Below are 16585 nucleotides of genomic sequence, written 5' to 3'. Positions count from 1 at the left end.
AAAGCTACACAGAGAAACACTGTCTCGAAAAACCAAATAAACAAATAGAGAGAGAGAGAGAGAGAGAGAGAGAGAGAGAGAGGAGAGAGAGAGAGAGAGAGAGAGAGAGAGAGAGAGAGAGAAATTCGTGCTAGGTAGTGGGGGCACACACCTTTAATCCCAGCGCTCTGGAGGCAGAGGCAGGAGAATCTGAGTTCGAGGCCAGTTTGATCTACAGAGTTTCAAGGTAGCCAGGGCCACAGAGAAATCTTCCCTGTATCGAAAACATACTCGAAACAAGAAATCCTGTCTCTCGAGAAAAAAAAAAACCGAAACAAACAAACAATCTCGTTTGAGCCACGGAACGGTGTTTAAAGCTGCGAGGGTTGCTGGAAGGCACAGACCCAGTTGGAGCGCACATTAAGCTGACTAAAGGTGGCTAGGGTCTCATCTCCAGGGGTCGTTAAGAACCCTGAAACAGGGCCTCTGAATGCACCGAGGGGCTACCACCTTGGGGGACCTGATGACGAAAGCTAAGATTAGGGAAAACGCATCAGAAGTAAAGACAGCAAGGCAATGAACGCCCGGGTGAGTCCAAGAACTGCGGCTCGAAACCCGGCTTCCCGCCCGAGAGGGGCGTGGCCCCAGAGGGTGGCTTTGCGCCCTACGGTGGCCGGAAAAGCCCAGGAACCATCGACTGTAAACCACGCGCAGCCTAAACAGCGAGCCTAAGTGGGGCAGATTGCTGAGGAACGACCCCACAGTCCGAAAAGACCGGCCAACTTGGCCCAGGGTTAAAAACAGAACCTATGAGGAGAACATGTTAGACTAGAAAGTTAAAGCGCGTCAGAGCACTTCCTGCTAGATTAAAAAAAAAAAACAAACAAGCACAAATACCCTGCGGTGAAACGGTAGGGCGGAAGCACGGTACGGTGGCCCGGTTGGGCCTTCCAAGGGGCGTGGCTTGAGGCGCTCTATTCAGATACGCTAGCCTGGCGGGGCGGGCCAAGTGTGAAATCTCGCGCGAACGTGCTGGCGCCGTCGGGGACGGGGCGGGGCTGGCGGCGGGGGCGGGGACCCGGAGCTGGAAGATGGCGGCGGCGCAGGAGGCGGACGGGGCCGGCAGCGCCGTGGTGGCGGCCGGGGGAGGCAGCTCTGGTCAGGTACGGAGGCCGAGAGGTGCCTGAGGGGGCTCCCCCCCCAGCGGGGGGCACTCCCGCGGGGAGTGTCCTGTCCTTTTTGGAGGAATCGGGTGCACCCGGGGCTCCATGCCCCAGAGGGACCTTGAATATTGGGCCCAGGCAGCGCTCGGCCGCCCAGGAGGCCGGACGGTGGCGGGAACCCGGCCCTGTTGCGCGCCAGCATCTCCTGCAGGCTCGCGCCGGGCGTCCACCAGACTCCTAGCTCGAGCCGAGGAGAGAGTGGGGCAGAGGGACGCAGACTTGTAAACCCAGACGTCCTAGGTTCTCGACTGTGCTATCCCCAGGCTCCAGTACCATTCCTAGAGTGGTCTGGTGCTCCGGGTCCACTCTGCAGTGCCTGAGATACGGGGCAGTGGTTGGTTCATTGGGAGTTTTCTAGCTCTGGGGAAATACGGTAATTATGGTCGATAAAGGGCATGGGCTGCGGAGGTCGACAGACCCATTTTACAGACAAGGATCCCAGGGACAGCAAGACGAAGGCACTTGCAGAAGGTCACCCAGGTTAACTTTGGCACCCGCTCCAAGAAAAAGCTGACTGTGGGTGGTCTGTCCTGAGATGGACGCTTTTAGCCTAAACTGATCAAATAGAGATACTGGTCCAGAAGCATTTGCCTTCTAACCCATTACCACTCAAACTAAACTGAGGCCTCAGAGCACACCAGTTCACTCAGGCTCCGTGCAGGCTTCTGGGGGAATTGATGGAGTGACAGCAAGGTGCTGTCGACCCACCCACCAGGATGTCACTGACATGTAGGAGGCAGCTCAGGGCTGAGGAGTACCGACTGGAAGGGATGCGTGCGTGAAGCTGACTTGGTGTGACCTTGGACAAGTTTCCTTCTTGGGGCCTTGATTTCCCCAGTGGTTAATGGAGGAGTTGGGTGGGAGGGCCAGCCTTGTGGGCCGTAAAGATGGCTTCAGCCTTGTCCCTGCAGTCAGGAGAGTGGAGAGGAAGCTGCAGCCGTAACAGTAGAGTAGTGGCAGAAGTCTGGATGAGGGGCTGCAGGATCTCCAAGGCGGGGCAGATACATTCCTTTGGGGGAAAACACCAGGCTGAAAGTTGTGAGGTAGAGCCCAGCATCTCCAGCCTGAATCTTTCTGGCATTTCCAACCAGACCTGGGGTGCAGGCAGCTCAGGGAATTGTTGGTAGAGTCCTTGCTGGAGTGGATGCATTGACTGGGTCTGCAGGGACTTCCTAGTCTCTGAACTGTAGTCCTGGCTCCCCTCAGTTTCTGTCGATGAATGGGTATCAGTGGTGTGAGAGACCAAGACTTAGTGTGTTGCACTTCCAGACACACCTGGAGCCTCTCTGGTTCCCATCTCTGCTCTAACTCTTTGGTTTGTTACTTGAGCCAGGGTCTTCCTAGGAGCTCAGGCTGGCCCTGAACTCGACACCCTTCTGCTTCAGCCTCCCAAGTGCTAGCATATGTCGCTAATCCAAGCTCATGCTTGTAAGCTTTTAGTACTCATCCTTTGGCCTTCAGGATAAAGTACACACATTTTCTTTCTTTCTTTCTTTCTTTTTTTTTTTTTTTTTTTAAGCAGATCAAGACCTGGCATGAACTATTTTCGGACTAGACTAGGCTTTCTTTCTATCTTTTTCTTTTCTTTTTTTTTTCATTTTTGGTTCTTCAAAACAAGGTTTCTCTGTGTGGGCACCACCTTTTTTTTTTTTTTTTTCCCTTTTTGAGACAGGACTTCTCTGTGTAGTACTGGCTGTCCTGGAACATGCTCTGTAGATCTGCCTGCCTCTGTCTCCTGAGTTCTGGAACTAAAGGCGTGTACCACCACCACCAGGCTTTTTCTCTTTTTGAGACAGGGTCTTACTGTGTAGGCTGGAACTCATAGAGTTTCTGCCCGCCCCTTTTCCCAAGTGCTAGGATTAAAAGTGTGCCCACTATGCCTAGCCTTAGACTAGGCTTTTTTGTTGTTTTGGTTTTTGGTTTTTCAAGACAGGGTTTCTCTGTGTAGCTTTGGGAAGCCTGTCTTGGATCTCACTCTGTAGACCAGGTTGGCCTTGAACTCCAGAGATCTGCCTGCCTCTGCCTCCCAAGTACTGCCTGGCCTAGACTAGGCTTACTAACACCCTTTGTTATTGACATTTTGGGTTGGCGAATCCTTCAGTGTGGGGCTGCGCCATGCACTTTAGGATGCTTAGCACTGCCCCTGGTGTTTGCAGACTGTCAGTAGCATGTCTGTGCCTTCCTAGTTTGACAACCAAAAATGTCTCTAGGAATTTCTGAATGTTCTTGGGGTGGGGGCGGGGTGATGGAGGCAGAATCACCTGTGCTCGAGAGCCAGGGACTGGAGGCCTCGAACTCACGGAGATCCGCCTGCCTCTGCCCGAGTGCTGGGATTAAAGGCGTGCGCCACCACCTCCCGGCTGTTTGTTCTATTTTATTAATGGTGTAGGCAGTGGAACCCAGGGTTCCTGCATACATAGCAAACCTTCTACACTGAGCTGTACTCCCTAGTCCATCTCTGGCAGGTATTTTACACTGACTCACTTCCACAGCAGTGAATGGGGCTTGTGCCAGAGGCTAGGCTGAGTTGGAGTCTGGGGTGGTCATGGTGGATCCTTGAAGGCATGGTCCTGTACAGCCTTGTTGGTTACAGCTGCTTCCCAAGCTGGTGCAAAGGTTCCTGGACGGGGGTCTTGGAGCCCAGGCACACAGACCCTAGAACAGGAACTGTGCCTTCCTCCCTACTGCGTTCACATTCTCTCTCACTCTCACCAGCCTGCTGGCTTAGCATGGAGCAGGCGGGCCCTTCCCCTGCCCATGTCACAGCAGCCTGCTCTTCTTCAGGCTAACCCTGCCACTCATTCCCTCAGCTGATCCATGGCTCGCTGGGGACACGGCTGTGGGCAAAACGGGCTCTGCTTTCCTGGACCTTGTGTGCCCAGTAGGAGGTGGATGGGGCCCAGTAACAAAAGTCTACGTGACCTCAGCTGGCAGTGACTTGGACAGGTGCGTAGCTGGGGTGTGCTTTGGAGTGAGTGGTGGGTAGGTGGAAGAGCAGCCATTTAAATAGAGGCTTAGGAAGACTTCTCAGAGGAGGTCGCGCTTTACCAAAGACCTGAAGGAGGTAAAGGAAAAGGTAATGGGACTAGCTTATGCAGAGGCCCTGAGGTAGAAGATACCTGGTGTGAGGAACGGCCTCGGATAGGCTAAGCATTATGGCCAAACAGGTAATGGGGGAGAGAGAACAGACAGAAGTGGGGAAGCATGGTATTGCCAGGCTCTGGTGGGGATTTGGCCTTGAGTCTGAGGGCAAGGCGAGCCAACAAGGAGGGTCACCTCTTTGTTGAGGTCTAACTTAGGTGCCTTCACAGTTGTCTGAGAGTGTAGTGGCTCTTGATACTCCTGCAGTGTGAGACCACAGTTTGGTATCAGTAGATTTGTCCCTTTGTGTCCACGGGGGTTGGTTTCAGGATTCCCTTCTTCAGCATCACAATCTCAGTGCCCAAGTCCCTAGAGTAGAATAGTTCGCATGTAACCTGCATGCCTCGTGTTCCATGCCTAGTGAGGTGGAAACCATGTGGAAGTAGCTGGTGTATTGTGTTGGTTAGGAGGATGTGACAGGAAACAGTCTGGAAATGTGCAGGACAGAAGAAGTTTTAGTGTTTGTTTTTTTAGATTGAGTTATTTTATGGGTGTGAGTGTTTTGCCTACATGCATGCATATGCACCACATGTTTGCCTGGTGCCTGCAGATGTCAGATCCCTTGGAATGGATGGTTCTGAGCCATCGTGTGGGTACTGGCAACCAGTAGTCCTCTGCTCAACCATCTCTCCAGCCCTGTTGGTTTTTGTTTGTTTGTTTTGAGACGGGGTCTCTCTATTATGTAGTTCAGGCTATTCTGGAACTATGTAGACCAGGCTGGTCTTGAACTCACAGAGATCCAGCAGCCTTTGCCTCCCAAGCGCTGGGTTTAAAGGCGTGCGCCACCAACTAGCTTTATTGTTGTTTTGTAAAGAAAGGCCCTCGTATGTAACCTAGGATGGCTTCAAACTCACGGCAGTCCTCCAGCCTTTCCTTCAGAGTTGGTATTACAGGTATGCACTGCCACACCTGGGTTAGATGCAGTTGAAAACACTGGGTTGGGCTGAGTGGTGGTGATGCACACCTTTAATCTCAGCGCTCAGAGGCAGAGACAGGTGAATCTCTGTGAGTTCGAGGCCAGCCTGGTCTACAGAGTGAGATCCAGGACAGGTACAAAAACTACATGGAGAAAACCTGTCTCGAAAAACAAAAACAAACAAAAAACCACTGGGTTGGGGAGGCTGGGGAGATGGTTCCATAGATAGGATGGTGGCCATATAAGCCTGGCAACCAGTGTTTGTTCCTAGAGCCCACATAAAGACTTGGGGAGAGCTAACGCTAGACTTGTCCATCAGACTCAGACTCTGTGCAAATCACATACATGTTCACTTTCACATAACATGTACAACAGTGATAATTAACTACTCATCTGTTTCCTTCTTTGAGACAGATGCTCTCTATGTAGCTCTGACTGACCATGTAGACCAGGTTGGCTTCAAACCTGCAGAGATCTGCCTGTGTCTGCTTCCTGAGTGCTGGGATTGTAGGATTGCACATCTCTCAGGAACTGGCGAGCTGGCTCAGCCAGTAAGAGACTGTACTGCTTTTTCAGGAGACCACAGTTCAGTCCCAACCATCCACATTGGACAACTCACAATCACTGCCTGTAACCCCAGCTCAGGTTCAGCAGCCTCCAGGGGCACCTGCACGCAAATGCATATACCGTGTGTGTGTGTGTGTGTGTGTGTGTGTGTGTGTGTGTGTGTGTGTGTGTGCATGCATACACAGTTAAAAAAACAAAGGCCAGGAGTGTGACACACATCTTTAATCCCAGCACTTAGGAGGCAGAGGCAGGAGGATCTCTGAGTTTGAGGCCAGCCTGGTCTACAGAGTGAGATCCAGTCTACATAGAGAGTTCCATAGATAGTCTACATAGAGAACTCCAGGACAGCCAGGGCTACATAGAGAGACCCTCTCTCAAACAAAAACAAAAACAAAAACAGCAATGTTTAGCGATCTATGGATAGATAGGTAGGTAGGTAGATAGATAGATAAAAATAAATCTTCAGATGACTCAACAGTTAAGAGCACTGGCTGCTCTTCCAGAGGACTAGGTTTGATTCCCAGCACCCACATGGTGGCTCACAACCCTCTGTAAGTCCAGTTCCAGAGGATCTGATGACCTCATCTGGCTTCTTTAGGCCCGGGGCATTCTTAAGATGCATGGACATACATGTAGGCAAAACACCCATATGCATAAGAAAAAAAAGTTTTAAAAGGGTACTTGTTGCTATTGCCTATTCACACCTGAGAACTGTTCAGAGCCCAGTGAGGTGGAACAGTGGGCGAAGGCGCACACTGCTAAGGCAGACTACCTGAGTTTGACCCCTGGAACCCCATGGCAAAAGAACAGAACTGACTCACAGGCTGTCCTCTGCCTTCCCCAGACATGCTGTGGCATATGCCCCTACCTCCTCATAGAATAAAAGAGTCCCTAAGAAGAAAAAAGAGGCTGGCCGGTGGTGGCGCACGCCTTTGGTCCCAGCACTGGGGAGGCAGAGGCAGGAGGATCTGAGTTCCAGGACAGTAAGGACTACACAGAGAAACCCTGTCTCAAAAAACCAAAAACACAGAACAACCCTGTCCCCCAAAAAAAGAAGAAAAAAAAAGAGAAATATTTATATTTACTTAATTTCATGTGTATGAGTATTTCCTTGCATACTTATGTGTTCCCTGGTTCATGTGTAGGCCAGAGGAAGGTGTTAGATCCCTAGAACTGGGGTTACAGACAGTTCTGAGCCGTGTGTGTTTTCCTGTCTCATGACTCAAGGCTCTTCCTTGTCCCTCCAGTCCTGGGGGTGGGACCCAGGGTCTGGTGCATCCTAAATGCTGGGAGTCCTGAGCCATACCCCCACCCCACTCCCGCCGTCCTGGGCATCGGTGAATTCTTGGTGGGCAGTAGCTCAGAGCCTGCCTGTCTCCTCACACCCCAGCAGCACTTTGAAGGTCTTTGGGACTGTGGCCATGCTTGTGGGTATGAGGCAGCACCTCTGTGGGTTTGGTCTGCTTCTCTGTGGGCGGCTTCCCAGCTGGATTGACCATCACTGTGGGGAGAAGCAGCCAGGTGTGACTTCAACCCCTGTCCTGGCCCCACCGCTCTTCCTGATTGAATCTATCCAGCCTTGCTGGAAACCTGAGTTCCTCCTTCAGCCTCCTCAGTAAGGGCGGGTGGAAGGTTGTCACCTTGTAGCTAGACAGGCCTGCTGGCCCTCATACTTTTCCCCTCCCTCCATCAAAACACCCTTCCCTGGGTCCCCCATGTGACTGCCTCTGTCTCAGTCTTAGAGGATCACTGAGTTGTCGACCCAGTCGGTGTGGGTTCCTACCTCATGTCCTCGTGACTGTCACCTTCTGCTAATTCCTCCAAAATGTATTTTCTGTTTATCTTAGTTACATATTTTAGAAAGAACATTGAGTATACCCCAGGAAGGGCTAGGTAGACGCTGGACTGCTGCGTGCACGTTCCCTGGAAGCAAATTCTCAGAGGTTGGTAGACAGGGAGGGAGGATGTAGAGGAGTAGAGGTGAGTAGATGATAGATGGGTAGATAGATGATAGTTTAGTTTTTGTTCTTTGACCTCTTCCTCCTGAGGGTTGGAGTCTCAGGCGTGTGGCCCTGTACATGGCTTCTTTACTATTTGCTGTTCTGCAGGTGTGTTTCCGTCTTGACACTGTAGCCTGGGCCACCAAGTCCCTGAGCTTAGTGGCTGCCACCTAGCTCAGGGCCTGGCACACAGTAGGTTTGCAGAACAGTTCTGGGAACCCAGGGAGGGAAGCTTTTCTATTCACTCTACCAGTATTTTCACAAGTTTGTCCTGGGGCAGAGGGCGGGCCGGGTAAGGTGTCTCAGGCGAGAACCACGGGAGAAGGACTGAAGCTGAGGTCCACTGAACCCTAGAGTTGAACCTCCCTGCCACCTCGGTGCTGTCTTGCACTTTGGGTAATAACAAGAAGGGCTCTTGCTGGTAATGGGGATAAGAGTAACAGGTGACACCTGTCCTGCTCCAAGGCTGCTCTGTTCCTTGCTGGGAGGTGATCGGAAAGATGTGCAGGACTGGAGTTCAGGGTCCTGGGGGAGAGGGCTGGGCAGTGGAGCCTGGAGACCGAGGGTGTGGGTGGACCAGGGCCGGTGAGGCACTGTGTCTGTTGACTTCACAGGTACGGGTCAGGTGCTGATTGTCCGCAGTGCCCATGGTGGTGCAGTTCCCCCCACCTTCTTTTTAAAGATTGACTTTTTTTATTTTATGCATCTGAGGGCTTTGCCTGCATGTATGTATGTATTTGTACTGCATGCGTGCCTAGTGCCCATGGAGGTCAGAAAAGGGTGTTGGATCCCCTGGAACTGGAGTTATGGGTGGTTGTGAGCCACCACATGGGTGCTGGGAACCAGGGTTCTCAAGTAGCCTGTGCTCTGAACTACTGAGCATCTCTACAGCCCTCAGGTCCTGCCTTTTGAAGGTTGACCAGGTGGTGGGGCAGCTGGCAGGAGAGACTGACAAGGACAGGACTGGGGAGCCAGCAGTATCCAAAGAGAGGCTTCTAAGCCTGGACTCCCCCTGGCTGTCAGAATGTCTCTGATGTGCCCCTGCTTCTGAGAGAGGGTTCTTGTTTTGAGATAGCCTAGGCTGGCTTTGAACTCCTGGTTCTTCTGCTTTCACCTCTCAAGTGCTGGGATTATAGGCATGTGCCACTCTGCCCGGTGAAAGACAGTTCTTTCCACATCATTCCCACTTGATCCCTTCTCCCTGTTGTCTTGCCCCTGAGTAACCCAGACAAGTGTCTTAACCTCTCTGAGCCTTTGTTCAGTTGCAGAGTGCAACTATTCAGAGCTTGGTGCTGGGCTGGGTGCACAGGGATGGATGTTTGTATACCAGCTCACAGTAGTGAGGTTCTGCGCCAGCCTGTCTGTCTCCCTGCTGGACTGTAGCCGCTGGAGAGCTGGAGAGCAGGGTCTCGGCACCCGTATGCCCAAGGAAGGACCTTGTGAATCAGCCCCAGCCTTCCATGGTAGCCACCTCCTTTAATGTCACCTGCAGAATCCTAGGACAGCCCTCCATGGACAGCATTCAGCTTGGACTGTTGGACTATCCCTCAGCTGCCCTCTCCCTGCCCCAGTATACTGCGATTGAGTTCTTAGCACCTGAGCCACAGGCCTGGCCCCAGGTTCCCCTCTAAGTGCCTGCTTCTCAGGGCTGACAGCCGGGTCTGTCGGGTCACCACCATCTCCAGGTGTCCTTGGGAGCACTCTCCTCTGGAGCCCCTTTTGCCTGGGCTCTCCTGGTTGTGCCTTCCCTGAAGATTGACGAAGCCCCTGTGTGCTCAGCCTCTGTGCTCAGGGTGTCCAAATCAGCCCCTCACCCTACGCTTTGTTCCCCCACAGGTGACCAGCAATGGCAGCATTGGGAGGGACACGCCAGCCGAGACCCAGCCTCAGAACCCCCCACCCCAGCCAGCCCCCAACGCCTGGCAGGTCATCAAAGGTGTGCTGTTCAGGTGAGCAGGTGGGCTTGGGGCTCCCACTCTGCAGAAAGCAGGACCTGGGGAGAGGGAGCGGTGACCAGGGATGGCACACTGCCGCTTTGGCGGCGAGGCTGTGCACACAGAGGCCTCGGGACCTACGTGCCCAGAGAAGGACCTTGTGGATAAGCAAGCCCGGCCTCTCATAGTTTCACCCCAGTAGCCTCCTTCTTTAATGCCGGCTGCTGAGCCCTCAAGAGCCCTCCTGGACAGCACTCAGCCTAAAGTCTAAAGTAGAGACGTTTTGTTCAGAGACAGGGTCATTGTTATGTAGCTCTTGCTGTCCTGGAACTCACTCTGTAGGCCAGCCTGGCCTTGAACTCACAGATCTACCTGCCTCTGCCTCTTGAGTGCTGAGATGAAAGGCGTCCTTTTTGGTAGTATTAAGAGTTGAACCTAGGACCTTGTATGTATTTGAGCCACACCGCAAGCCCCTTATTTCAAGGCAGGGTCTTACTAAGTTACCAGGCTGGATTTGAACTTGCTGTGTAGTCCAAGCAGAGCTTTGAACTTTTTGAGGTTTTGTTTTGTTTTGTTTTGATTTTTCGAGACAGGGTTTCTCTGTGTAGCTTTGGAGCCTGTCCTGAATCTCACTCTGTAGACCAGGCTGGCCTCGAACTCACAGAGATCTGCCTGCCTCTGCCTCCTGAGTGCTGAGATTAAAGGTGTGTACCACCACTGCCCGGCTTGAACTTTTTATCACATCGACTTAATAACTTTATAGGACATAGGAAGATGTGCATGTGACAGGGTGCACATGTGCAGGTCAGAGAGCAACTTGGGAGTCAGTTCTTTCTTCTACCATGTGGGTCCAAGGGGGCAGACTCGAGCGGTCAAGCTTCAGGGCACACACCTTTACCCACTGACTCATCTCCTGGCCCAAGTCCTTGAACCTTTGATCCTCCTGCCTCAGCTTCCCAGATGCTGAGGTGACCGGCCTGAAGCAAGGGCTGCATGAAAACCCACTCGGTATCTTGGGAAATGGAGTCCTGCTGGGCCCTGGAAAGGGAGAAGGTTTTATAGAGGGATCAGAGAACCTGCCTTAGTAGATTTTCCCTTAAACTTAGAAATGCTCTGTGCCTTTGCAGAGCATAGTGTACGGCATGGCTGATGATTATTGCTCAGGTCGTTTGTGCGGTGACATCCTAAGTGCACACACCTGTGTGCTCTCGCTTAGTTTGGAATATCGCTCGTTAGCCAGGGCTCTGTAAATAGGCCTTCAGTAACAACAGAAATAGGTGTGGGGTCATGTTGTTAAGAGAGAGTCTCAGTATGTAGCCCTGCTGGCCTGGAACTCGCTTACAGTGGTCCTTCTGGCTCCTAAGACCTCACCTTGACCCCCCAGCTGGCTCAGGGACTGAGCACAGTACAGGCTCAGTCCCTGAGTAGTAGGGATGCAGAGGTGTGTTGTTGGTTTGGAACAAGGTCTCACTCTAGCAGTCCGCAGACATAACTGTCCTCCTGCCTCAGCCTCCTGAGTGCCAGGATTACAGGTGTGAGCCGCCAGGCAGCTCTAGCAGAGGCATCTCATGTTCACAGACATTAGGAGCAACACGTTTGTCTGGGTAGAGGACTGACCGACAATTTTGGGAGGAGCCAGGGAGCTTCAGTTAGTATATAGCAGCATCACCCTCCACCCCGATCTCATTAAAGGCAGACATCTCCATGCCTGGCTGTGCTTGGTTTTAAAAGGATTTATTTTTATTTTATTTTATTTTATTTTATTTTATTTTATTTTTTTTTTTGTTTTTTTTTTTGTTTTTCGAGACAGGGTTTCTCTGTGTAGCTTTGCGCCTTTCCTGGAACTCACTTGGTAGTCCAGGCTGGCCTCGAACTCACAGAGATCCGCCTGGCTCTGCCTCCCGAGTGCTGGGATTAAAGGCGTGCGCCACCACCGCCCGGCTTTATTTTATTTTATTTTTTTGGATTTTTTGAGACAGGGTTTCTCTGTGTAGCTTTGTGCCTTTCCTGGAACTCACTTGGTAGCCCAGGCTGGCCTCGAACTCACAGAGATCCACCTGCCTCTGCCTCCCGAGTGCTGGGATTAAAGGCGTGTGCCACCACCGCCCGGCTATTTTTATTTATTTTTTTTTTTTTTTGGTTTTTCGAGACAGGGTTTCTCTGTGTAGCTTTGTGCCTTTCCTGGATCTCGCTCTGTAGACCAGGCTGACCTCAAACTCACAGAGATCCGCCTGGCTCTGCCTCCCGAGTGCTGGGATTAAAGGCGTGCGCCACCACCGCCCGGCTATTTTTATTTTTAATTATGTTTATTTGTGTCTGTCTATGTATAAGTATGTCAGATCCCTTGGAGCTGGAGTTACAGGCAGTTGTGAGCTGCTACATGGGAGCTGGGAATTGGAATCAGGTCTTCTGCAAGATCAATATGAGCTTTTTTTTTTCGAGACAGGATTTCTCTGTGTAGCTTTGCGCCTTTCCTGGATCTCTCTCTGTAGACCAGGCTGGCCTCAAACTCACAAAGATCGCAATATGAACTTTTAAAAAATTTTTTGAGATTTTATTTTTTCTTAAGATTTATTTTTATTTTATGTGCACTGGTGTCTTGCCTGCATGTGTTTCTGTGGGAGGGTATCAGATCCCCTGAAACTGGAGTTATGCAGGCAGTTGTGAGCTGCCATATAAGTGCTGGGAATTGAACCCAGGTCCAGTGCTCTTAACCACTGAGCCATCTCTCCAGTCCCCATAGTGTTCTGTTCTGTTCTCTTTTCTTTTCCTTTCTTGCCTTTTCTTTTTCTTTTTAAAAGGTTTCCAGGCCATGGTGAGGCACACCTTTAATCCCAGCACTTAGGAGGCAGAGGCAGGTGGATCTCTGAGTTTGAGGCCAGCCTGATCTACAGAGTGAGTTCTAGAACAGCCCTAGCTGTTACACAGAGAAACCTTGTCTTGAAAAACCAAAAAAAAAAAAAAAGGCAAAAGATTTTTTTAGACTTATGTTACGTGTATTAGGGTTTTGCCTGTGTATACCATGGGTACCACGTGTGTGCACTTGGTGCCTGCAGGGGTCAGGAAAGCGCACAGGATCCCTTGGGCTCACTAGAGTTAGGAATAGTTGTGAGCCACCTTGAGGTGCTGGGGACCAAACCCAGGTCCTCTGCAGGAGCAGCCAGTGCCTTAGCTGTTGAGCTGTCTCTCTCGCCCCATGTTGAGTGGTTCTTTTTCTCCTCTTCTCCCCTCCCTGCCCTGTGCTTTCGCATTATCTTATTATTTCGCGCGCATGTGCGTGCGTGCGTGCGTGCGTGCGTGCGTGTGTGTGTGTGTGTGTGTGTGTGTGTGTGTGTTTGCGCTTGTATTCAATCATTCTTTCATTCATTTATTGAATGGGGATACATGTTGTGGATGCACATGTACCATAGCACATGTGTAGAGGTCAGAGGAAACTTGTGGGAATTTGTTTTTTTTCTTTCTGCCATGTAGGTTCCAGGTATTGAACTCGGGTCCTTAGGCTTGGTGGGAAGCACTCCCGCTGAGCCCTCTGCTAGGCCCCTTTTATTAGTTTAATCCCAGCAGTTGGGAGGCAGGGGCAGGCAGATCTTTATAAGATTACATTTGATTGATTGTGTGTGTATGTACTTATGTGCCATGGTGTACATGTGGAGGTCAGAAGAAAATGTGGAGTCAGCCGGGTAGCGGTGGCACATGCCTTTAATCCCAGCATTCGGGAGGCAGAGCCAGGCGGATCTCTGTGAGTTCGAGGCCAGCCTGGTCTACAGACTGAGATTCAGAACAGGCACCAAAACTACACAGAGAAACCCTGTCTTGAAAACGGTAAAAAAAAAAAAAAAAAAAAAAAAAAAAAAAAAAGATTTGATTATTTATTTAGAGATAAGTCTGGAATTCATTATGTAGACCAGACTGGCCTCACACTCTTAGAGATCCCCCTGCCTCTGTTTCCTAAGTTTTGAGGTTAAAGTTTTTATTAGCATTTATTAATTATACCTAATAGTGGTCTCCCTATAACATTTTTATATGTGTATATATCGTATTTTGATCCTATTTAGCCCCCATTATACTTCCTTGTCGTCCCCCCCCCCCCCCAGTTTATACAGTGTTGGAGAACAAACCCAGGGTTTTCTGTATGCCAGGCAAGCACTCTGTCAACTGAGCCACATGCCCAGTTCCTTAGGTTTCCTTGTTCCTCTCTTTGTGTCTCTCTCTCTCTCTCTCTCTCTCTCTCTCTCTCTCTCTCAATCCAGATAATGTCTGATGTAGCCTAGACTGCCCTGTAACTTAGGACATTCCCCTGCCTCTGCTCCCTGAGTGCTGATCGTGGACCTGTGCCATCATTTCTGGCCTATAACTTGGGACAGTCCTCCTGCCTCCACTCCCTGAGTGCTGATCGTGGACCTGTGCCATCATTTCTGGCTCACTTACTGCTCTCACGCTCCAAGCGACCAGACAGGACAGGACAGCTCACCGGGTTCCTCATTTCTCAGCCTGCACCGCACCTCCCGGTGCTTTTCATTAAGTTTGTATCTGGAAATCTCCGCATTGGTACTGAGCCCGCTTCCTTCTGAGGGGCTCTGATCCAGTCTCTGCAGGCTCATTTCCTTCCTTAGAACTAGTGGCAGCAGACATCAGGAGGGTGTGGGTGGTTGCTCACGGACCATCTCAAGTCGTGTGTGTGTGTGTGTGTGTGTGTGTGTGTGTGTGTGTGTGTTTGTTTGTTGCTGTGGGTGGAATTAAGGGCCCCAAATATGCTAGGCTTAGAGGTGTTTTGTTTTATTATTATTTTTTATTTTGTTTTTTTGAGACAGGGTTTCTCTGTATAGCTTTGTAGCTTTGGAGCCTGTCCTGGAACTCGCTCTGTAGCCCAGGCTGGCCTCAAACTCACAGAGATCCGCCTGGCTCTGCCTCCCAAGTGCCGGGACTAAAGGCATGCGCCACGGCCACTCATCACATAGAAACAGTACATATTACACATTAAAAAATTATGTACTGTTTCTCTGTGATGTGTCTGGTGTGTGTTGCAGGGGAGGTGAGTGTGGAGGTCAGAGGACAGCTTTACAGAGTTAGTGTTCTCCCCTTTTATATGGTCACCAGGCTTGCATAGTAAGATGCTTTACATACTGAACCATCGATTTCACAAGCCCTAGAGTTGAATTTTTATTTTATTACTGAGACAGGACCTCACCTTGTAACTGCCTGGCCCGGAACTCAAAGAGATCCGCCTGCCTCTGCATCCAAGATTAAAGGTCTGTACCACCACCGCCCGGTCAGATTTTTTTTTTCCACTTACTTTTGTTTATGTCTGCATGAGGGTGTCAGATCATCTGGGATTACAGATGGTTGTGAGCTACCTTATGGGAGCTGGGAATTGAACTCAGGTCCTCTGGAAGAGCAGCCAGTGCTCTTAACCACTGAGTCATTGCTCTAGCCCTGGGTGCCAGTTTTACAGATGAGAACCAAGATTATGGGATAATTAAGTGATGCACAAAGCTCCCTGAAGCAGATTATGTGACCGTGGCCCTCTGTGGTAGGGTGATATTCATGGATTTAAACTCGCCTTTCCCCTGCATTGGTGTGTCCTGGAGTGGAGTTGAGAAAGTGAATAGGGCAAGGGAAGGAGTGGAGGGAGACCACTCTCACTCAGACAGAGTGAGTGTGTCTGTGTGTGGGGGTGGGTGTGGGTGGGTGTGTGGGTGTGTGGGTGGGTGTGTCTACCTGTAAGTGCTCCTCCTCTTGGCTTGACTTCTTTTTGACAGTACTGGGGATTGAATGTAGAGCCTAGCTATGCCAAACTAGTGTTCCGCCTCCCGAACTGTGGCTCCTAGCTGAGAGGGAGGGAGGGAGTTTGTTTGTTTGTTTAGAGACAGGGTTTCTCTGTGTAGCTTTGCGCCTTTCCTGGAACTCACTTTGTAGACCAGGCTGGCCTCAAACTCACAGAGATCCACCTGGCTCCGCCTCCCGAGGGCTGGGATTAAGGCGTGCACCACCACTGCTGGCGTTTGTTTTTTGAGATAGCAACTTCCTGTGTATCCCTGGCTGGCATTAAACTCACTGTACTCTAGGCTAGCTTTAAACTCTTGGTCATCCTCCTATCTCAGCCTCCTGAAAGCTGGAATTAATACTTAGGAGCTATCATACCCACATTTGTTTATAAGCTTTTTGAATTTGACTGTAACAATAGCTATTTGGTGGTGGTGGTGGCGGCGGCGGCGGCGGCGGCGGCGGCGGCGGTGGCGCACGCCTTTCATCCCAGCACTCAGAGGCAGATGCAGGTGGATCTCTGTGAGTTCAAGGCCAGACTGGTCTACAGGGTGAGTTTCAGGACAGGCGGGGCTACATGGAGACACCCTGTCCAAAAACAAAAACAAAAACAAAAAAAACAAATAAATAAGTAAGTAAAATTTAAAAAGGAGGCTGTTTTTAGTGGGATAGAGGATTTATTGCATATTTTTATTTTCTTTTTTGAAGCAAGTTTTTGGTTTGGTTTGAGACCAGGTTGCGCCCCATAGTCCAGTCTGGCCTGGCGCTTGAGCAGCCCTCTTGCATCTCTCTCAAGTGTGGGAATCACAGGCATGAACCACCATGCCGGCTTTACTCAGATAAATTGGGAAGCCTTGGGAAGCCTAGGTGCATAGAGGAAGGGTTTTGTCCTACAAGCCCCCTGAGAGGGTTCCTGAGATAATATACGGATGCCCTCACATGCACTCCTGTGAAATTCCTAGGACCTGAACCTGAGAAAGCACTGGTCCAGCCTGCCTTGTTCCCCGTGGGGACAGAAGGATAGAGGGTTGAGAACCCACAGACTCCTCTGAGTGGGGCAGT

At 50.8% G+C, this 16585-nt stretch overlaps 1 protein-coding gene across 1 annotated transcript in view; it reads left to right on the top strand.

The window, feature by feature from the left end:
- The first annotated feature begins 1035 nt into the window (after positions 1-1035).
- Clptm1 (CLPTM1 regulator of GABA type A receptor forward trafficking) overlaps positions 1036-16585 on the top strand; it is a 32002-nt gene continuing 16452 nt past the window's right edge. Inside the window, exons 1-2 of the mRNA XM_052711992.1 lie at positions 1036-1142; positions 9663-9775. Coding sequence (XP_052567952.1) covers positions 1071-1142; positions 9663-9775 — 185 coding nt within the window. The 5' untranslated portion in view covers positions 1036-1070. The remainder of the gene's footprint in view (positions 1143-9662; positions 9776-16585) is intronic.

The sequence above is a fragment of the Peromyscus californicus genome, unplaced genomic scaffold (genome assembly GCF_007827085.1).
Source record: "Peromyscus californicus insignis strain IS unplaced genomic scaffold, ASM782708v3 Scaffold_4__1_contigs__length_199733344, whole genome shotgun sequence".
NCBI classification, from domain to species: domain Eukaryota; kingdom Metazoa; phylum Chordata; class Mammalia; order Rodentia; family Cricetidae; genus Peromyscus; species Peromyscus californicus.
This window is presented reverse-complemented; position numbering and strand designations above follow the sequence as displayed.